The following is a 23831-nucleotide window of genomic DNA, read 5'->3' as shown; positions in this document are numbered from 1 at the left end:
CTCTCTTCCTCCCTTCCCCCACTCCCCTTCCTCTACTTTACTGGTCTTCCTTCTGTTTAATTATCTACTTATTTTTAATCGGTGCTTTATAGAGGTACATAAAGGTCTAATTCACTGTGGTACATTTATACATGCACATGGTAGAGTTTGGTCAAATTCATTTAGCATTTCCTCCCTTTCCTGTCCCTCCTCCCTCCCAGTCAATCTCCTTCCTCTCCTCCACTGATCTTCTCTCTGTCTTTATGATATGCAATCCTCTCCCCCTTTCCCCCTTTACTTTGCTTTTGCTTCTGCATATGAAAGAAAACATTCTGAGTCTGGCTTATTTCACTTAGCAGGATATTCTCCATTTCCATCCATTTACTGGCAAATGCCATAATTTCATTCTCTATGATATGGTAATTAGGAAGGATACAAATAATAATAAGTGCTGGCCAGGATGTGGGGGGGGGGCGGGGGAAGGCACACTCATACATTGTGGGTGGGACTGCAAATTAGTACAACCTCTCTTGAAAGCCATATGGAGATCTCAAGAAAAACTAGGAATAGAACCACCACATGACCCAGTCATCCCGCTCCTTGGTAATTATCCAAAAGCACTAAAATCAGCATACTACTGTGATAGGGCCATATCAATGGTTATATTTCACAAAAGTCATATTATGGAACCAGGTGTCTGTTAGTAGATGAATGGATTTAAAAAATGTGGTATATATACACACAGTGGACATACTTTTAAATACCATCTTGCACTTACTGAATGTTGAATTAGGTGGCAAGTGGCTACTAAATGTTGAATACATCCCTTCTCCCTGTTATTCATGAATATTCCAGCAAGGTGCTTCTACAATTCTCCCTTCAGAGCCCCCAGCAGTTACACAGGTAGCTTAAGAACACATGCGTGAATTTTAGTCCAGGTGGCTCCTACCTTTGGTCTGTGGCTGTTGTGCTCAGTGTGAGTAATGTCATCCACGTGTGCTTCTCTAAAGACAAATCACAGCAAAGCTGTTCACTCAGTGGTTAATAAAAGGGACCAAAAAGAAAATCTAAATTAGAGTTCTGGCTCTGCTTGATTCGGGGAGGGGGAATTATGCACATGCTTGTTATCAGCAAGCTGTCTCAGGTTTAATTCTAATTGTACAGAACCTGCCCTCCAGGATTCTGAGAGTCCCAGAAGTGTCAAACCTGTCTAATCACCAGGACACAGATGACCCTGCGCTTTCCTCCCTTCAGGGCAGGTTGCCCAGTGCCAAGAGTCTGCCACACCCTCCTGGAGTCCTCCCCTCCTGGCCGCCCAGAGCAGGTGACCTGGAGCAGGAGGTGGGCTGCCCTCACTCTCTGCGTCAGGACAACGCCCACCAGAGGGGTGTCACCCTGCTTGTTACGCAGCAGGAGGCACCCTTTGGAACCTGGCCTCCTCCCTAATGCAGGTTAAAACCCTTTGCTCCACGTTTGTTCAGGTTGCAAACCTCCCTGCCACTGCAGCCCGGACTCACAGACCTCACTTCCCGGGGAGCCAGCATGTCGGCTGTGGTCCTGGAGACGCGAGGCATGGGCAGAAAATTCTCCGACTTTGGACAGGTGAGCCAGAATGGGCCTCAGCTACTCTGGTAGGGAAGTTTGGGTCCTAAACAGATCTGAAAAATTCTGTTTTTTTTTTCCCAGTTTCAGAAGCCCACCAAGATCTCTGAATTCATTCGAAGATGATGGGAATGTTTAGGAAGTCAATATATAAAGATTGTCCTCAATAATTGTTTCCAAATGGAAGCATATCTGTCCTGTGTGGTCTTCAGGGGAAGAACACTTGCTTCAAGGGTTGGGGATTTGACTTTCAGCACTGCCACCAACCCGCTGTGCGTCGGGTTGGATCCTTTCTGTTCCTTGCTTTCTCTTCTGTATACTGAAAGGGCTGATCCTTAATGACCTGGGTGGGGTAGGGGGTCCTTCTAGATCTCTTCTATGATGTTTATAATGGACTCCCTGTCACTTATGGAAATGGACAAGTTGTAAGAATTCCTTTCACTTTGGGGTGCAGATGGGGCATGAAGAGTGAAAGGAAAGTGACCACAACACTCGGAGCAACCAAGAGATCTTTATTGCAGCAGTGCAACAGAGGAGAAAAGAAAGAAGGAAAGAACTGGGGGGGGGGGCGCAGCTGGGGAAGGCTTTTATAGCCCTTCTGCTGTGCCGCCTAAATCTAACAGGCTCTGCGTCTGCAAGCTGCCTTGTTGGCACACAAGGGGGTTAAGTGCTCGGCCTTGAGCGGCGGGCTACGTGTTCAGCCTTGAGCCAGGGGATTGGGCGTTTGAGCTTGAAGCAAACAGGTGATAAAGAACCAGACGGAGGGTTAGAGAAGCCAGGTCATCCTGCAGCTAACTTTGTTTGGCATGCCCTGCAGACAGCTTACTCAGCCTGTCCTGCACCTAACAAAGAGGATCTGGAGACTTGCTCAGATCTGGGGAGAGACAAATTAAGCAGAGAGGAGATGGAGCAAGAGTCAGCACAGACAGTGACAGAACCCTAGATGTGACTAGGGATGCTGCCAGGGAGGGTGGCATTCTTCAGGAGGCTGTCCCTCTCTCGAGGTGAACAGGTACAGAATGCATTCTATAATTTGACAGGCAGGAAAATCTTACTCCGGGACTCGAGAGCAGATCCCAGAGGGGATCTGAGACCGTGACAGGGAGGATTGTCGCAGAGACCAAAGAGGTAGGAGAGGAGAGGAGGATTCATGTTTAAGTTAATATAACTGGAGAGACTCCTGAAATTTGGGCTGGCTCCTTTTGGATCCCAGGAGAAAGATCACCTCTGAAAATGGTGTGCAGTCTACCAGAGACAGAAGAACTTAGTGTTGAAGAGGGGGGGTGTGTGGTGCAGGCAGGTCCTAGAACTTACCTGTCCTCCATTTTGTTTCTGTGTGGCTGGAGGTGGGGACCCTGCAGCCCTGGGAGGGGGTGAGGGCAGCCATCTGAGCACTGAGATGATTGAGGATGCACCGGTTATCACCACCAATAATAGGGACATTGGTAAAGAGGAGGGTTCCAAGTGTGCTCTGGTGCAACCTCTGCATCAAAAGCAAGATATTTTACGTTGCAGAGCCTCAGGTTGATTCATTTGTAAACTAGGAATAAAAATACATCCTAGTGTTATATGAGAATTAAATAAAATAATGCTTATAAATCTCTTAGTATAGTTTCTGGAGCACTCGAAAGTGAGAATGTGTGCACCAGACCCAATTTGTTTTTTCAATAAAATGCAGCTCCGATATTGGCAGGAAGGAGAGAGAGCAGGTCAGGCCCCAGGCCTAGTGAAGCCCAGGAGGGGCATGCTGGCTGTGCAGTGGGGAGACCTGGGTTCTCATCCTTGACCTACTAAGCTGCCTTGGGAAGTCACTTGGCTGGGATGAGCAGACTCAGTTGGGTATGTGTAAGATCAAGGTGGGAAGTGTTGGACTAGATTATTCTTTAGGACTCCCTCTGTCTCTGACAGTCTTCAAAAGAGACAGAGTTTATGCCTTCTTAAAATTCCCAACTCAGATAAGCAGCACACGCTAGACATCCCTATGATACATAAGGCCGAATGGTGAAGGAGCCATTTTCCTGGGGTATACAGTAAATCAGGGCCTTATTCATGCAGTCAGCACAACAATCATCCACAGGACCAAGACTCATTGAGTGCCTGCTTTTCCCAGGCACAGTGTTTTTTTTTTTTTTTTTCCTGGCAAAACTTTTATCTTAGTGTAAGAGATAAACAATAACAAACTAACAAAATGAACATTTGATGTCATACAGAGATGAATGCAGTGAAGAAAAATGGATCAGATCGATAGGATAGAAGGTGAACAACACAGAAATCACATCAATGAATGGCAAAAAAAAAGAAAAGAAAACCACCTAGTTCTGACTCCCCAAACTGCACATTTCTTTACTATAATGCTTCCTCCTGTAGGTAAATGCTAGAATATAGAAATATGCTGTACTCATACCATACAACGGAGATAACACTGAGACAGAAGATCGGTATCTTGTTTTCAGTAGTATTATAGTATAGATCTCTTTCTCTCTCTTTGATCACACCTGCAAATAAAAACCTCCTCCATAGCCCCAAAGCACTAACCTTAAAAAGTTAGGATCCCCAGAATATCCTTGCCAAAGTGGATTGCTTATAAATTCGGAATCAGATCTTTTCTAAAGGTAATAGAATGCATTTGATATACACAACCAAAAAGAACATACTGTGTCTATTGTTGAACATACTATGTCTACTGTATTTCTCAATGATCAAAATTCTTTGCACCCTGGTTCCTGGTAAAATTCTCTCCCCTGGCTCTGTTTCTTCCTATGTAACTTTGGAACTGATTTACTCAATCTTTTATTTATCCTGAGCACACCTGTGGGTAAGTCCACCCACATGTTTGTTGGAAACAAATAGGATTTAGTTTATAAGCCAATAAAAGTCTACTACAAAAGAGTTTTGATAAAGGGTCCCTTATTGCCTGGAGCAGAACAGCAGTATCAGAATCCAGGCTCCAAATCCATTGAAGGCCACACCATTTCACAAACTACTAGGAGCTTCCTTTCACTTAAAGTCCCTCCTCTGCCAGATGTGGTGGCATTTGCCTATAATTCCAGTGACTCAGGAATTTGAGTCAGAAGGATCACAAGTTCAAGGCCAGCCTCCAAACTTAATGAGAATTTGTCTCAAAACAAAATTAATAAAGGGCTAGGGATATAGCTCAGAGGTAGAGTCTCTCTCTCTCTCTCTCTCTCTCTCTCTCACACACACACACACACACACACACACACCTCACACTTTACAGAGAGGAAGCTATTGTACTATTTCAGGGTCTGCCACTGGGAGGCAGAATAAGGGCATTGAGGTTGTTGGACTTGGGTTCAAGTCTAGCCCTGCTGCTCTTTAGCTGGATGTTCTTACTGAGCCTCTTCCTTCATTTGCAAAATACTGTTTCTACTTCAGGACTCACTGAGCCGTGACATGCAACCCCTTTGAACAGTGCTACCTGCTGCCAACGATGATGCATATTATCTGTGAAAAATACTCAGTAGGGTTCCTGGCAAAAAGGGGGTACCCAGTCAGGGGCAGGTACTGAGCATTGATACTAATAACGACAGAGTAGCACCCTATCATATGGTAAATGCGCATTTGCAGACATATTTGAGAAAAGTCATAATTTAAAAACGGCCCAGATATTCATCCATGGTTTTGAGGTTTTCCCATTATTAAAAATCACTGGGAATGGTTTTGAAAACATAGAAGTTAATGGGCAAAATTCTGTTGGAGCGGGATCAATGCAGATAGATCACGGAGAGCAGGATTCATATGATAGCTGTGGGAACAGAAAAAGAGACTAACTTCTAAGGTCGTTGCTGAAGAAGACTGCAGTGAACTTGATCGGCTGGACACACGTGAGAGTGGGGTGGGAGATGGGTAGCTGAACTTCACCCACAAGGACATAAGACTTCACTGCCTTCGTGGAAGGGAGATCTGTGGAGGCATATCAGGAATATCCTACTTTTCTTGGAGGTCAACAGGAGAAAGAAAGTTGCTAAGTGAATTAGAAACAGGGAAACCCTTTGATATTTGAAGGAAACTGGAAAGGATTAAGGACTCAATGCTCTCTGTAGGAAGGAGACTGAAATCAGACTCATGGGCACATTCCTGGGAGGGTTTATTGACTTTTATTGTTTTAGTTTCAGGCACTGAAGCCAGGGGTGCTCAACCACTGAGCTATATCTACAGCCCTTTTTATTTTGAGACTGGGTTTTGCTAAGTTGTATAGGGCCTCGCTAAATTGCTGAGGCTGGCTTTGAACTCATGATCCTCCTGCCTCAGCCTCCAAGCTGCTGGGATTACAGGCATGTGCCATTTCACCTGGCCCCTGGCAGGGTTTCAAAGTAGGAGGTAAGAGTCTGCAGCAGGTTGTGATCTTGCACAGTACACAGGGATCAAGTCTCCTAGGTTCAGATCCTAGCTCCCCCGCTAACTGCCACACCATGGGCCAGTTCCTTACCCTCTACAGTTGAAGAGGGAACTTGGTACATAATCAAACCTAGTCATAGATGGTTTTCCAAATCAAGTGCTTATAATACCCAGGACACTACAGATTCTTTTTACTTTTTTTTTTTTTTTTTTTTTTTTTTTTAGTTATACATGACAATAGATTCCATTTACAAAAGCATGGAATATAATTTGTTCTAATTCATTCCTCAGTACATCCTCCTCTTCCTCTCCTCCTCCCTCCCCTGTACCCTTCCCTCCAATCTATTGATGGTTCTGCTATTTGCTTATAATTTTTAAAAAAATTATTAATGACAGGTTAAAGTTTTTTAAGAAAGATAGATAACATCTGGTCCAAACAGGGATATGTAACAGTCCAGTCTTTTATTTGAACCACCCTATAGTCCTACTTGCTGATAAATTCCCCACACTCCTGTTTCATGTGAACTTCTGGGAAACTCTGAATTCTCTGAATCCAAAGAATTTTGTCCTAAGGGTCATTAGTATTCATGTAGGGCTATTATCCTGAGACACTGATAAGAATCTGCCCAGTGTAGCTTTCTGTCACTGAGATGATGTAACACCCGCCCCATTAACCTCATTAACTTGCTTACAAGAGAGTAATTGTTCTGCACATTTTTCTCCTTCCTGTTTTGGGGGAGCATGCTGCCTATTTATGGGCACACACAGATTTTTACATATGATTTTAAAAAACTCCAGGATCTCTGTTGGCAAACTCTGGATTATCAACTCTAATCCCATCTCGGTGTGCATGTCACACGCGTGGAGTATGTGCTAGACCCCTGACATTCTTCACTAGTTAGTGAAAGGCATCCATCTTCTGATAGGTCATTTGTGTGGTTTACAATTCTGTTTCAGCAATCGGACACCTCAGATCCCAGTATGTGGCAACAAATTCATGCTGAGTTTTTTTTTCCCTGCCAAAGGCTGAGAGGTCATTCATGTGTATTTTATGATATTTTCATTATTTTTAAATACTTCTTTTAATATTCTATTGAAACTTCTTCTTTTTATATCATCTGAATAGTGATTGGTTAGGCCTTATCAATAAAATGCATTTATAGGCAAGGAAACTAAGAAGGCTAAGTGATTTGCATGCAAATCACTATAGCTGATAAATAAAAAGAGAGGGTTCCAAACCAGGTCATGGACTCAAAAGCCTGTGAGTGTTCTATTTTTAGCACTTTCCAATCTATTTCTCAATGTTTTCCTGGGATACTTTTTGAACCATATTTGATCACCTCTGAGGATCTTTTGATTTACTGTGAGTGGCTTATAGTCAGATTGCAGCTCCTAAAAGGTGGAAACACTTTATTCATTTTTGCATCTCTCCAAAAGATACAAAGTAAATCATGCCTGACATTTAGTAGTGCTCATTAAAAGACCTCGATTCTTGGTGACGTCATGAATAACGGAAACTTCTTAAAATTGAAAGCTGACCTGGGAGTATCATTGACCATTCCATTGCCCTTTATTTATTTATTTTCTATACCACCACGTATTTCTGTCTAGAATACATGAAGCTCATTGTATTCCAAGGCTTAACAAAAATACAAGAACATTGTATTCCTACTTGGCTTCATGGGAATGAATTGCTAAGTGATGAAAAACACTTTAACCAAGTGCATCTGATTCTTTAGGAAACGAGCTACATTGAAGACAACTCCATTCAAAATGGTGCCATATCACTGATTTTCTCCCTCAAAGAAGAAGTTGGTGCACTGGCCAAAGTCTTGCGCTTATTTGAGGTAAATGCTCTCTTCATTTTTGTCTTGAATAATGGCAGAGCAAACTTTTGAGGAATTTTATAATTATATGCAGTGAAAAAAAATAGGATATAGAATTGAAGGCTCGATTTTTAGCTCAGGCCCTTAGATTAACCAGCTGTGCAACTCTGTTTATAGTTACACAATCTCTCTGAGCTTTTTAGTTTAAATATTCACAGTATGGTGCTGATAGGATGTGACTTGTTGTCTTCAAATGGGATTCTGTGATAAAATCATGTTTTTTTTTTTTTTTTTTTTTTTTTTGTAAAATGCCTAGATGCATGTTATACAAATGTTATATAGGATTGTAACTAAAGACCAGCCAAAAATGAAATGAAGAACCATTTGTTTTTTTATTCACTAAATTAAGTTTGATTATCCTCAGAAGATACTAGTAAGACACCATCCCTTCCTCAAACAGCTTAAGCCCAAACTTGTTCTTGAAAACAGTTAATATTCTTGAAGATACTGGAGTAGAGGTCTGATGATTAAAGGGGGTTTCATGATCCATGTGCTTGGAAAACTTGGGGTTGTATCATTTGATCTGATTTCTTTACTGTAGGAATCTTAGAGTCTATAAAATGCTAAAGTATATCACATTAGTTTAAATGGGAAACGTGTGTACTGTTTTCCAAGCTTATCACTGCGGACTCTTGCTTTTTAGGACATATATTAACATGTTGGAACAGAATTTAGGAAATGCTGATTTGAGCTTTTGCTGGGCATGTCTTCCTAACCCAGATTCCTCCCAAATATTTTGCCACTGTTTTAGCTGGGACTTTTCCTACCAGAGGATACATTGCTTTGTACCCATTTTTCTCTGACCTCTCAGCTGATTGACAGATTGGTTTGATCACACATTCAACAAATCCTTCGAGTATCTGGCTGGGTAGAATGAGACATCGCATGGAAACCTATGGGGTTCTCAGTGCTTGGTGAAGTGTGGGGGCTACACAGAAGTTGTAAGGAAAAGCTGCCTTCTTTAAGATCCAGCAGAGGGTCTGAGTAGCTGTGGAGCTGGGGTAGAGTGTGGGAACGTCTCTCCTGATGTCAGCTCTACAGACATGATCTCATTCAATCTTATTTTTATAGCATGAGGTAGGGTCTATTTCTATCTCTATATTCCAGGGAAAAGAACTGAAGTTCAGAGAGGTCAAGTAACTTGCCCAAGGTCACCCAGATCCTGGAGATATTATTGGAACCCAGGCATTCCGACTCTAAAACCTACTCTCTTAACTGCTATTCAGTACTGCTCCAGACAAGACTGGCTTTCTTATATAGCACAGACATGAAAAGGCACTTTAAGAAAACTGAAGAAAAGTGCTGTCAAGAAAACCAAAACATAAAACTGTTCCATTTCTTCTGCAATCTCTCTCTTGTGCTGTCTCTGTGGCTTTTGTTATTTAGTTGCTTCACCTTTCCTGAGCACTGTGGCCCCTTAGCTGCTGGACTGACAGCCATGCTCCTATTACTGCTGAGAAAGACCATCTCCCCTCTTCTGGGCCTGCTGTACCACCTCCCAGTGATGGCGACCCCCCAAGAGATTGCAGCCCTGGAAGAGAGATTCACATAGGACCAAGTCATGCAAATCTATGGGCGGGGAGGGCGACAGAGGAAGGTGTCTGTCCCTCTGGACCTCTTGCCACCTGGTCACGATTATGGTGATGTGGTGAGCCTTTGGCACAGAGAACTAGGAACAAGTCCCCTATACTCCCTGCTGGGAACTAGGGAGGGGACAGAGGCAGGGTTACAGGTGAGCTGGGACTCCAGCTTGGCTGGCCTCACAGAAACTCAAGGACACGTAGTTAAGAATTTAGACCCCAAGAGTGAGCTCTGTGGAAATGCAGATTCCATACCCAGGAAACGCTCCTTGTCTCAGACCTAGACCTCCTGTTTCCAGCATCCTTGCACAAATTGCTGTCTTCTCTGTGTTTCCAAACACTTTGGCCTTTCACTGTGGAACTGATTCGCCTCTCAGCGTACACATTTCTGTTTGACCCCCCAGGATGGTTTCTTCAAGAGGGTGTGATTATATCATCAGTCGACCAAGATTTTATAGACACTAATTGTTCAATTAAGACTCAAACTAGATTTAGATACGAACAAAGGAAGTTAGAATCTTCACTCTTTTACCTTGGATCTGAAGGAGAATTTCTGAGCCAGTCAATTTTTACCCTGAATTTGCTAATGAAATTAAATATCAGTGATGAGTATGTAAATAGGTGGAGAACACACAGATGTCTTACACAGAGGAATTCTGAATGATTTGAGTGGCTGCTCCTACTCCCCTAGTGCAGACTTCCTTACCACACTTTGACCAAGGTAGATAGACATTGTCAAAAAAGAAACCTAATATTTAAAACAAAGCTTTTCTTCATGTTAAAAAAGATCAAAGAAGTCAAGTTGGCAGCATTTCCTCTGGAGAATATGTGGTAAAAGTGGCCCTTCACCCCTGAGCTCTTCCAACCCCAAATCCAGAGTCCTGTCCAACCACAAGGAAAACATCAGATAAACCCTGGAAGGGCATTATAGAAATTATCTGGTTGCTATTCCTCAAAGTTGTCAAGGTCATTAAAAACAAGGAATGTCTAAAAAGCTGTTCAAGAGGATCCTAAATAGACTTGAAGAGGAAACGTCTGTGGCATCTTGAATGAGCTCCTCAGATGGACAAAGGACAATAGTTAGACACAAACTCAAGAAATATGGATGAAGCATGGCCTTTAGTTTACCATGACGCATCAGCATCAATGCCTTAATTATAATACACGCTCTGCATTAACATAAGATGTTCATAATGAGAGACACTGAGGCCAGGGTATGTGGAAACTCTCTGTACTATTCTTTCTTTTAGTTTTTTAATGCTAGATATGGAACCCAAGACCTTGCGCATGCTCTAACACTGAGCAACACTCACATGTGCCTGACACTGTATAAATACAATGTCATTTTGTTGTTCACTGAAAATTGTTCTAAAAAAAATGAAACCTCTTTTAAAAAATCAAACCTGGTTATCCAAATGAATGGAGGATGTATGGCTAAACCACAGCAAGATCTGTCAAGAAGAAACCATGTTTTCTGAGTGGCAAAGTCTTCCTTCTGGGCAACTTTTGTGTTCGACAGTTAAATCACATTTTCTCTTCGAGAGGTTGCCCCTCAGGCTAAAGTCAGAGTTAATAGATTAAATAATAGTAAATGAGCAGGATGTTTACAATCTAATAAACAAACTGCAAGTAATTAAGTTACTAGAACTGGATGGAATGCACCCAGGAGGGTTGCGTGCGCATGTGTGCTCTGGGAGAATTCTTTGAATCATTATCCAGAATCTCAACTGTCCAAATCATTGAGAGGTGTTACTATACCCATTGTACAGAGGAGGAAGCAGGACACTGTACTGGGTGGTCAGTGAACAGTTGTTAGTGTGTGTGTGTGTGTGTGTGTGTGTATTTTTTTTTTTTTTCAAAAAAAAACTCAATACAGAAGTTACTCAAGAAATTGTCTAGGGCAGCATTCCTCTGATATCTTTTTTACAGCCTGGCAAAATCATATATGAATACACCACAGTGAATCTCAATATTGACTGTAATACTACTGTGGTATTCTAATTAGAATAAGATATATCCTATGCTTGTATAAATATGTCAAAATAAAGTCTACTATGTATAAGTAAAAAGACAAAAATTTTAAACAAATTATAATCATTTGAATTACTGAGTTAAAGGAGAGAATCCAGTTTTAGTATTTGTGGAACAACATTATAGGATGTCAGGCACATCAGATTCTTGATCTGATCCTTATTGAACTTGCAGTGCTCTTGTTTTCTGGATGAGGGAACTGAGGTTCTGAGAGGTTGTGTAACTTGCTCGAGATCACACAGCTGATGCACAGTGAAGATGAGTTTGAACCCAGAATCTCAGGTGCCAAAGCCCATGATCTCTGCACTATACCCCACAGCCCGCCCACGGCTGTCCTTGAACAACTGAATCACCTTTGGAATGCTTAAATAATGCAAATATCCTGACCCCATTCTCTTTTTCTTGTGTCTGTCTCCAGATATTTCTTTCTTTCAAACTGAAAAATGCATCAAAGTCCAAGAAAACTACTCAGATTCTCACTAGTCACTATCATCCACTTTTAGCATTTTGACATATTCGCTTTCCTTTTTTGTTATATAATTATGGATTAAAAAAATCACAAATGAGCACATTATTTCTTAGGATGAAAAATTAGAACATGAAAGATGAAGCTATTTTCCTTTCCTCTCTTCCCTCAATCCTGGCCCTCTTAGAAACTTCCTGGCCAAGGAAACATTTATATGGGTTTAGTGTAGCTCCACCCTGTCCTTAAAATGTTAGTTGACATTTCAGGTGTCATGCGGTGCACACTGTTCTGCAACCTCTTTGAGTCAGCCCCGGACAGCAGTCAAAATCATGGACTGGATGGAGGGACAGGGCATAGGCTGTGGCTTTGAGAGAGCTGTTTGAGGACCTGTGCTTCAATTCCTCATCTGTAAAATGGGAAAAATGACAGTCTGCCTCATAGAGCAGTTCTGAAAATTCAATGACTTAATGCATGTAAAAGCCTTAAACAGTTGCTTTAGAACTATTCAGTAAGAATGAATATATATGCATATTATATGTAGACATATATTATCAAATGCAATATTTTGATTGTATATACATGTTGATATATACGCACATATTAATACCTTTTAACTTTTGAAGCATAGTTCTTAATATTGTGCACTACGACTTATTCATCCCCTTATTTTTGACTCCTACAGGGTTTCCTCTTTTGTGCAGCCAAAGATAACTCTGTAGTACTTATTTTATTTATTTATTTGCCTATTTTGGTACGTAATATGCAAATATTTACTAGAGTAAGTACCGAGAAATGGACTTGTTGATCTTAGGGTATGAGCACTTTCAATTTTAACATAAAGTGCTAATTTGTTCCCTAATATTGTGTACCAATTTATACTCCCAATAGTTTATCTTTAAGAATATGTGCTTAAGTAGTGTGGCTCAAAAGGCCGACGAAAGAGGATCACGAATTTAAAGCCAGTCTCATCGATTTAGCAAGGCCCTAAGTGACTTAGAAAGACCCTGTCTCAAAATATTTTTTAAAAAGGAGGTTAGGGATGTGGCTCAGTGGTTAAATGCCCCGGATTCAATCCCCTGTGTGTGTGTGTACACATATATATGCATTTATATATGTATCTTAATATTATTTTAATCTCAGACCATAAAATGGGTTAAGCATGGTAATTTATTGCTTTAGATTTTATTTCCCTGATTATTAGTGAGAAGAGGGCATCTTTTTATTTTTCATAATATTAGAAATGTTCTCTCATAAATCATGAATTGTTCACCGAGGGTATCATTTTTTTTCCTTTTGTAAATTTGACTCATTGATTTTTGAAATTTTATCTAATCTGAAGTTTATTATGTGTGTGATAAATACTTCCCCCCAAACCCTTTCATTTTATTTGGGTTTATGGTATCATTTGTCATACTGAAATTTTAAATTTTGATATACTCAGTGTTTTCTGTCATTTCTCTCATGGCTTTGGATTTCTATTTTTCCTTAATTTAAAAAACTCCCCTGATGAAAGTTTTCATACTCTGACGCCACGACAGGTTTTAAGCTACGATCAGACACCGATCTTCAGGGAGGAAACTATTCAATGTTCTGTCTCAGAATGTCCCAAATACATTTGGTCATGAGATCTTATTTAGGGAAGTCCTCTTACTAGTTTTTCTGGTATGAGTGTCTCACTAAATGAATGTTGGCTTAGAGTTATGAGCTCTTGACCATCAGTGGTAGCCTAGGTGTGAGGTACTGGGGAACAGAACAGCGCTGGGGTTCACAATTTACTGTTTGGAACCAAACCATGTGGATTCAAAACCCAGTTGTGCCACCTCTGAGCTGCATGACCACAGGGAAGCAATTTACACTCTTGGTGGCTTGGTGTTCTCATTTTTTAAAGCAAAGGTAATGACAAACCTATTTTATAGGGCTGCTATGAAAATTAGATGAATTAATTCGTGAAAAGTCATTAGAACAGTATCTGGCAGATAGTAAGATCTCAAGAAATAAACGTGTTCTAATTATTTCTGTGCTCCATTATCTTTACAGGGATACAGAGCCTCAGGGACTTTTAAGTTCTTAGTGCTAGGAAAAATAGTTTAAGGATGAGTTTTATTTGGTTTAAAGAAAAAAAAGACTTGATGTAGGCAACTTGAGAGTTTAATTAACAAATTTTAAGATTGATCATGGAAGAATCCTAGTTATTTTCTCTAACTTGAGAGACAAGGTCAATGAGTAGAAATTGGAGGCGACATGTTCCAAATCACTTATAGGCAATATCTCTACTGCAAAAGGAGCACTGAAAGATCTTGATTTCAACATTTCAAAATAGTCAGCAAAAGGCAGGGCAGAATCAAATCAAACTGTGGAATAAATATATTGTCTTTCCTTAAAGCAACAAAAGAGAAAAATCTATGCAGCTCCTCCAAGATCGGCAAAAGTGAGAAATCTCATGTATGGGGAGGTCCATCTGTGTTCTGTGGATTCTTGCTAAATACCATGGCAGAAACTCCATGCCTGAGGAAGTAGAACCATCCCTTGGTGCCCAATGGCATGGAAGAGCTGCAACTGAGACTTTTAGCCAATCTCAGTAACTGCTCAGAATAATAAACAAAAGACTCAGTAATGTGACCCTAGGCCCTCTGACCCCTTGTCCTGACTCCATGTAGTGGAACTTCCTTAGTCTCTAACTCCTAGGAGCACACTCTTCAAAGAAAAAATGAGGTCTGAAATATTTAGTTACCCAGGTTGGCTTCCCCGCCAAGAGATGAGAGTTCATCTCTTCCTCAGATATTTAGATCTAAAGTCACCATCCTGTTAAGGAATCACGTGGTCTGTCAATGGACTTCTGGCCTTGGAGATCTCAGCAGGTAACTGCCTCAGGATATACCACCACGGTAGGGTGGATGTTTGTAAAATATGTACAGATTCCTGTGTTTATGGTGGTGGAGTTTGAGAAAGATTTGTGATGACTTAAGACCAGATGATTAAGAATAACCAAAACTCATATATATATTTAGTGGTAGTTGGACACAAGACCTTTATTTTATTTATTTATTTTTATGTGGTGCTGAGGATCAAACCCAGCATGCTAGGCGAGCACTCTACCACTGAGCCACAATCCCAGCCCCTCTCCTCTAATTCTTTATATGTTTATTTAAACATTTTCCATCACTCTCTATATTTTTAGTCCCTACTAGTTTACGTCCCAATTCTTCTTAGGAAAATAATCTCCCGAGAGTCTGACTGTTTAGTAATGAGCTATAAAATTAGAAGCAGGCTCCTGGGGGGAGTTGCAATGAGGAGGTCTCCCTTCCTCCTCCAACACTCACCTTGCCGTGTATTCTCCAGGGAAGGGAACAAGCAAAGACACAGAGCAGAGATATGGAGCTCTGAGATCTCAGGACATCTCAGAGGCCCAGAGCTTCAGACCATGGAAGCTCTCCAAGGCCAGGCACATAAAATTTGCTTCAGAACTGACCTTCACTTTCACAGTGCACTGGTCTTTTGTAAACAAGAGGAGAAGACACAGTCATATTAATCACATCCATTTGCTGTAACCTACTCAAGCCCAAAGAATTCATTCCTCCCTAATCAGATGTTGGACGATCTCACATTGTCTCATTTATGCATCTAATTAGTGTCTTTGGAGTATCTGCTGTGGTCACACCCTAGACAGGTGATGCAGTCACGGGCATCAGTGAAACAGCCCTCCACTGCCCGTAAAACGTGAAGACTGCATCAACAGGGAGTTTCCATGGTGTATACAGCCGGTGCCCCGAGGAACTCAAGGTTCTGTGGGCTTCTTCACCCAGGCCCGAGGCCGACAAGGTGGTGGTGGAAGTGGGTTCTTGGAGTCATACTATTTCTGGCGAAATGTGAAAATGATGGCCAGGAGGAGGCAGAGGAAGGGTAGATTCTAGAATGAAGGAACAGCAGCCTTAAGGTGAGAGGAGAAGAGCAAGTGGAGAGGTTGCAGAATCCACAAATCCTTTCCTGTGTGCAACCTCAGCGTTTCTGGGAGCAGAAGGACCAGAACATACAGGTTGTTTGTTGTTCTCAGGTTTGAACTTTAAAGCCTCACCTGTGATCCCCGGGGCCTTGCTGAGCAAGACGGGATTGAAGGTGAATCACGAGAACCGCTTTTACCCCCTGGTCTTGGGTCCAAAACATCCACGGGCAGCAAAATGTCTCCCAAGAACGTTTCTTCTTTACTTAAAATAAGATGTTTGAGTTCTATTGGAAAATAAAAGGTTTTTATAGCCCAGATGACATTTTCACTTGATGTAAATGCCAAAATATAGATAATGCTATAAAGAAGATCATAGAACTCACTTGCTTAAGAAATAAAACCGTACAGCCAACCGAGTCCCTGGGTTCCCCTTCCCCAGGCACCTCCCTCCTCAGAGGTAGCTATTAATCTGAACTTGATACATTATTCTCATGCGACCTTTTATACTTTTGTTATATAGAGATACCCACCAGTGACACATAGTTTTGTAAACCTCTGCTCTTCGTAATAGGGAAATCATATTTGCAATTCCCTCTGCAGTTTCCTGTTTAGGGGAGGGGAGTGGACCCTGTTTTTGAGGTTTGTCCATGTTGATGTGTGCAGCTCTTGCTTTTCATTTCCCCCCTCTCTATTCCATTGTGTGATTACACATTATTCACCCACTTGATGGACATTTAGGTTGTTTCCGTGTTTGTCTGTATAAACGCTATTACCCTGAACATGTTACAGAGGGTTGATGGCTTATGAAGTAGAAGAATCTCTTAAGGGAAAATTAGCCTTGCTTTTAGCTGCACGAATTTGAGAACTAGCAACATGGAGCTGGCTCTCAAAACTTCCATTATGAAGCCAGATCTCATATTGTGATGGTGTAGACAGAATATGGTGGCCCATTGGTGACACAAGAGTTGGGACTCCTCATCAGTAGCCTCAATGGAATAGTCTGCAAGGTCTTTTTGATCCTCCATATCTTATCACTCAGCTGGACAGAAAAAATTGTAGAAGGAGGAATAAAAAGAAAGAGAAGTTCTTCTCCCTGAGGCCTGGGGCAGAGGCCAGGATAAGCTGCTGCTGTGGCTCTTCTGAGCCAGGAACAGGTTCCTCTGAATTGGGGACATGGGGAAGGCAGAATCTCTAACAGAGGGAGAGGACAGAGAGAAGACAATTCCCAGGGGTGGCAGAGGACCCTCCAAGAGGGAGCCAGGGTGAGCTCCTGGAAGAGTCTCCAGGGGGAGAATCCACTGAAATTCCAGCTTTCTTCTCTTGGAGACCCCCGACTCCCACCGCCGGGTGCAGTGGACTAGTCTTGGGCTTCATGTAGAATTTAACTGCACTGCTCCGATTTTCCTGGATGATTCTGGTTTTCTGATAAACCCTGTTGGCATAATTCCTTAGACCTTTGGCCAGCCAGGGCTGTTGCTGACCCTCTCACAAGAGAGATCGGTGAAATATCCAAGAAGTCCTGCTTGTGCACCTCCGTGACATTTCTCTAATTTTTGCAATTATCATTTATCACCCCAAACATGGTAGTAGCCTCTGCCTCCTCTCACTAAAGTCTACTCTTAAAACAGCTGCTGGGGTGCTCCTGTAAAAATGTGAGTCAAATCATCTCTCTCTTCTGCCTCCCATAGCTTCCTTAATCACTTAGAGTAAAAACCGAAGATCAAAGTAATGGCCAATATGGCCTTCCAGGGTCTATCCTGCCGCAGTCTCTCGGCTGGGCACAAATCACGAGTCTCCACACAGCTTGTAGATTCAAACAGCAATTCTTTATTCCCGAACTCACACCGGCGGTCTACAAACACGTTCTGGGGGAATCCACGTTCTCTGCCCGAATCCACTTCTCCCAAATCCACTACTCTGCCCAAATCCACTCTCTCCCAAATCCACTCTGCATGGGCTTCTGTCTCCCAAAATATACTGTCTGACCCTAAGCACTCAAGAGGAACTCAGCAGCAGGATACGCCCTATTCTAAAGGGGGAACACCCTAATCTCCTATTATGCTAAACCGCCCTATTCTAAAGGGGGAACTCCCTAAACACGGATCCTGCCCTGGTCCTTGAGCAAGGTCACCTTTCAGAAGTCCTTCCACTAGACAGCATGGGAGTAAGCTGGCAAGGAATTTGTCATACCTACTTGGCTGATGGCTCCCAGCACTATCCTGGTCACCTTTCCGCCTCTTGTCCAGTTACCTTCCATCCTGCTCACTCTTCCCCCAGTTCTACTAGTTTCCTTTGTGGTCCTCAGTTATGTTGTCTATCCCAGGGCCTTTGTGCTTGCTGTTCCCTCAGATTTGTCCCCACACTGACATTAGGTTTATGCTTAGATGTCCCTTGCATATATATTTTTGAATCTGACCCCTCTTTCCTGCTCTACTTTTCTCTATTATGCTGAACGCCGTCTGGGGACTGCATCTGACTCATTTCCCATAGCTCTTGTTTATTTCTGCCTTGGGGAATTTGAGCACCACGAGGTCAGGACGTTTTTTTTCCTGCTTTGTTCACTCGCTCACACCAGCACGGAGAGCAGCACTGGGCACAGGGGAGGGGCTCAGGGGAATGAATCACTGAAAGCTCCTACCTGTTCTCTGAGACCAGCCACCAGGGACATTCTTTGCAGATGTCTTTCATGTTGTAGAAGAATCTCTAATGGAAAATTAGCCTTGCAACCTCCCAAAGAGGTTGGGGTACCACTTAGTTGACAACAAGGCACGGCGGTAGCCTAAGTAGCCCTCCAAGGTGAGGAGGAAGAATACACCAGGAGTTGACTGTGCTTGTCAGAGTCAACCCAATGGGTGCTGGGCATGTTTTCACCCTTTTAATTCTCATTCATTAAGCTGCCAGGAAAAAAAGAAATGTTATCTTTAAACACAAGCAAAAATTCAGAGTGGCCAGTGAGCACATCCAAGGGCAGTGAGTGGCAGAATGAGAATTTGAACTTCTGCTGGTTCTGAAGCCCAAGCTATTTTCAGGAGACCAATCTCCTTTCCTCATAGAATCAGATACTGACGGAGAGAAGGGGACTTCAGTGTGAAGCCAGTTTGGGACCCATTCCATGGCAGAGTCACTAATAATGTAGCAAATATTTCAATTCAGAGAGGAATTTAAATGTTGTCACCACAAAGAAATGATAGCTAGCTGAAGCGATGGATAGGTGAACCTCCCATGATCATTCCACAAGGTACATAGAAAGCCAAACCTCATGTTGTATCCCATCAATATATGCAATTATTTGTCAATGAAAAATAAAATACAAAATGGAACTTAAAGGATCCAGAATAGCAAGCCAAGGCATCGTCATTGTGAATCCTATAATTTTATTCACTTGTTTCCAAAGCCTCTTTAAAAAGTCTCCTCCAAGATGGGAAAAGAAAGAGGCCTCTGGTCCATCCTTTGTAAAATAGGCAATTCATCTTAACCTGCCATCCACTTTCTATTCCAGAGTCCTAATCAATCAAGGTTTTGCGTGGGTCACGTGTATGAATAAGTTAACTTTTGAACAAATCATGAACTTGGTTTTTAAAAGTTTAACATTAAGCAGGGCTCAGTGGCACACACCTGTAATCCCAGCAGCTGGGGAGACTGAGGCAGGAGGCTCGCTAGTTCAAAGCCAGTCTCAGCAAAAGTGAGGTGCTCAGCACCTCAGTGAGACCCTGTCTCTAAATAAAATACAAAATACTGGGGATGTGGCTCCGTGGTCGAGGGCCCTGAGTTCAACCCCAGGTACCCCCCACCTTCAAGAAATGTTTTTTTAACAGTGAACCTTTGTGCCCTTCCTTACCTGTCCCCTTGGAGTAAGATCAAGATATGGTGACTGTGGGTGGGTTGGTTTGGAGACCTACAAAGAACTCCTGTTTAATTTAGAAAATTTCATTTACAAAATTATGATCCTAAGTAGGCTCGGAAATTAATTTCTAAAGCCTCTCTTGGCAATCAGAATTATTTGTTTCTAAGGATCTGTACTGATAAACAGGAACACACCCCAGGAAAGAAATTGCCTGGTAAACACAGGGTTAATTATTAACCGATTGATAGAAATGGGGAAGAAACAAAGACCCCAGCTGAATGTTGAGTGCCTGCTGAGCCAGAGACTCCTCTCAAGTAAGACTTGGAATATTCACCTGATGTCACAATAAACATTTTGATGTTTTTCATCCAAGATTTATTTTGGACCTGACATAATTGTTTTAAATGCATTTTAATTACCACAGATTAATGTACATCACAAGTATTTTTCTGAGTGGTTATCATTATAATCATTTAATAAATAAAGTTAATTTTTATAATAAAAGTAATGATATTTTTAGAAAGTTCAACTATGATACAAAAAATGAGAAAGAATAAAACAAACTAAATCACTCCTAAACCCATCATTTAGAGATTGCTGCTTTTAACACATCTTAAAGGATTGGTGACCCTTTATTTTTTGAATGTCATTGTTACTTGCTTTTTGATGGTTGCATTATTTTCCACTGAGGGAGGGTACTACAATCTACTTAGTCATTCCTCTGGGTTTGGCTAGAAAAAAACTTTGGTGAAAAGTGTTGTGAATTGTTCCCCTTAGCCTGATCTGCAGCATTATGACTGAGTCATGGCATATGTGTTGTGGTTATTCCCAAAGTAAGAAACTTCTCTTTGAAAGCGGCTGCGTCACATGGTGGGGTGTGGGTGGTGAGCACTCCTAACCTATGACTCGCCTCCCAGAACTTCCTCCCTCTGCAAACCCCCCCTCCTACTGCCCCTGGCCTGCACCCTAAACTCTAGGACAAATAAGCCTGCCCCACGTACGTGTCCCTTTCTGGTTCTTGGTTCTTCTGTGTTCTCCGCCCTACAGAAGGCAGGGGTTGGTTGTCTCTCGTTTGGAAGTTTCAACATAGGTCAGTAAATGGGAAACTTCCCATTCTCTTTCTTCCTGAGCCAGGAAGGATGATCTTGCTCTTTGCTTTGTTTAGGAAATAATCTGTTTGCCAGAGATAGCTTCAGAGCTTACATTATCTCTCTGGCCTTCCTAGGATCCGTCTGTCCACTACTCGGGCCTCCATCTAGTCTCACCTGGTCACCACGTGAGCCCACAAATGATGGCAGCATCTTGTGTTCTTGGGGTCATGGGGGGGGGGGACAGAAGGAGGAGAGTCTGAGGTCACTTAGTTAAAAATATCCAGGGCCCTTAACTTTTTGCATTTGACTTAATATTAATGATAATGATAAAAGCTGACATTTGAGGAGGGCTTGATCCCTGGCAGGAAAGGCAGTGTGGTGAGGAGACTAATGACTCACAGCAGAAGAGATAATTGTCCCTCCCTTTTGCTGGCATTAAAGCATCTTCAGTTCCGATTTTACTTTTTTTTTTTTTTTTTACATTTTCTTTAATGTCCTCAAAGGATTATAGGAATGCTCACGGAAAAGAAGATCAAACTGTAAAGTGATCCTCAAGTGGGAAAAGGTTTCATTACTGTAGTTCTATGTGGCCTCTCAACCCTGGACCATAAACAAGGCCAAAGATAGAGACCTCTTCAACTATCTGGTTGAATTTTTTTTTTTTTTTTTTGACATTTTAGAGTTATTTAGGTTATTGAATTTTCAGGGCATTTTCTGTTCATTTAAATGTTGAGATCACCCTTGTTATTTGTTTGTTTTAATAAAACATAAACCATACTCCCTTGGTTTTTCTCTGTAATGAACTAGCACTAGTGGTGTTCTCAGCAGCTGATATGCTAAGTACTTAAAATTTGAGGGTGGATTTAAGTAACTAATTATTTGTGTGCCTATGTAAGAAAACAACCAAAAGAACTAAAATGTCACCGTCTAAAAACATGGAAGTTGAGTAGCCACAGTAGATAATCCTTATTTTTGCATTTGTATGGCATTGAACACAGCAACTTTCACAGCTCCTGGTAGGGATGTGGGTGTGGCATGCTGAAGCATCAGGGGAACTTCCCTTGGGAACTGGCTAATGGCTGAAGGTTCACTCCTTTGTGTTGGGGTCCAGCAGGTTTTACCAGATTTCACCAGGCTCTGCTGCTGAGCAACACCCATCTCTCCTTCTGAACTGATATAATGCCATCTCATTGTTAGAAATGGGCTCCAGGCCCCACATCCCCTCTGTTTGGAAGGAAGTCAGAGCCAAGAGATAAGTGAGACTTTCAGGTTATCCAGCAGTGCCCTTGCCATCACTATTATCATCACCACCATCATAATTTTAGGAATGCATTTGGACAAATGACACAGCCAGCTGTGTGCTTCTTGTTTATGTTCTGGTGATTTTGCACCTAGAACTCCATCAATGCCAAAGTAAATCTCTGGGAACTTGATTGTAGAATTAGGGAGTTCTTTGGACAAATTGAGAAAGACTTGACATGAAGGTGGTGATGCGGAACAAGTTGCTCTTTTCTAAGAAGGCATTTCAAGTGCAATCCCTAAAAACTCATAAGAGACTTACTTTATTTTTTAGTTCCCTACATTTTTTGAGAACATTTTAAATATTTTTTTGTATGTGTGAAGGTATTTAAGAGTAGCCAACCATAAAAAATGACTTGAAAAAATTACATATAACAGAGGTAACACCAATATACAAATGGTTATTAATAATCAGTTAAAAACAAACCTGAAAACTTCATAATGGGAAAATGGCATGAACCAGTAATTTATGAAAGAAGAAATACAAATGATCATTAACACAGGAAAAAAAAATGTATGGTCTCCTCTAAATAATTAAATAAAAAAATGAGTTATGAGTTTACTTCACTATCAGGTCAAGAATATTGAAAGTTTGGGCCGATGAGAAGTAAGGCTCTAATAGAGAAGAGGCGTGGATGAGTATGGCCTTTCCCAAGGGCAATGGGTCAATATATAAAAATGTTTTAAAGGGAACACAACTTTGCAACTCAGCAATATGGCTCCTAGGCATTGATGTTGAGAAATCAGGCAAGGAGGGAAAAGTGTATGTGTAATGTTACTCACTGATTCTAGTGGTGAAAAATAACAGAGCAACTTACTTGTCCATCGTCGAGTGCTTGTTGAAGAAGTTATAGAGCAGTCTGAGGGGTTGGGGAGAGTAAGGTCAAAGTAGAAGCTGCTTCTCCATCTCTGCGCCTCCCCTGACCCACCGTGCTTGACTTAAAGAACACACTGCAGGGAGACAGGAGGCCGAATTGGTGCCTCTTCTTTCCCTGGGGTTTCTAGAATCTTCCTTGTTCTGCCACATGGTGATTCAAAGTCATGGTGAAATCTGAGTGTGGTATGGATTAGGATGGACCTTTTCCTACTTCTTTACCCACAAATCTTTCTCATGTGCCTTGATAATTTTGGTCCTTTGAGGACATTGCACAAGGTGTCAAGAATTTCACCTCTTCTCACCCACCAGGGCACAGCCACATCATATCCCACATCACAGCAATGGCCTCCTGGCAGGAGGCCAGACCTATGGATGGGTCTGTCATACCGCCAAAGCTTATTCTCCAAGTGGGAGTCAGATTGATTCTGTGGACACTGGGAAAGCCTATTTTCCTATGCTCAAAACCTTGTAAGACCCCTATTTCTTTCCGAATAATCTGCTTAGCTGGCCTCTACCCTGGCACTATTCTGACTTCTTCTACTTTTCCTTCATCACTTCCTCGGGCCTTGGTCATGCTGGTCTTGCTGTTGTCCCTTCAACAGGGCAGGCACATGACCTTAGACTCTTTACCTTTGTCAACTCCTTTGGACTGACCCAACATCAGTCTTGCCTTCTCTCGGGAAGTCAGAAGATAAACAAACTCATGTGTCCCCCTATCCAATATGCCAAGGCACCCTCGTTCTTTCTCAGGACTGTCTCTCCCCTTCACCCTGCTCTGCTGTGCTTTCCTTCCTTATCCTTTATCTTTATAAAATAATAACTAAATTATCTTTTATGCTTGCTGTGTGTATATCTTCAACTTGAATGTTTTGTTCAC

The 23831-nt window shown here is 41.9% G+C and overlaps 1 protein-coding gene across 1 annotated transcript in view; it reads left to right on the top strand.

Moving 5' to 3' along the window:
• The first annotated feature begins 1521 nt into the window (after nt 1–1521).
• Nucleotides 1522–23831, top strand: part of Pah (phenylalanine hydroxylase) — a 67858-nt gene continuing 45548 nt past the window's right edge. Inside the window, exons 1-2 of the mRNA XM_076853241.2 lie at nt 1522–1581; nt 7680–7787. Coding sequence (XP_076709356.1) covers nt 1522–1581; nt 7680–7787 — 168 coding nt within the window. The remainder of the gene's footprint in view (nt 1582–7679; nt 7788–23831) is intronic.

This window comes from Callospermophilus lateralis, chromosome 4, assembly GCF_048772815.1.
Source record: "Callospermophilus lateralis isolate mCalLat2 chromosome 4, mCalLat2.hap1, whole genome shotgun sequence".
In the NCBI taxonomy this organism is placed as follows: Eukaryota; Metazoa; Chordata; class Mammalia; order Rodentia; family Sciuridae; genus Callospermophilus; species Callospermophilus lateralis.
Note: the sequence above shows the minus strand (reverse complement) of the source record. Positions and strands in the feature narration are given on the sequence as shown.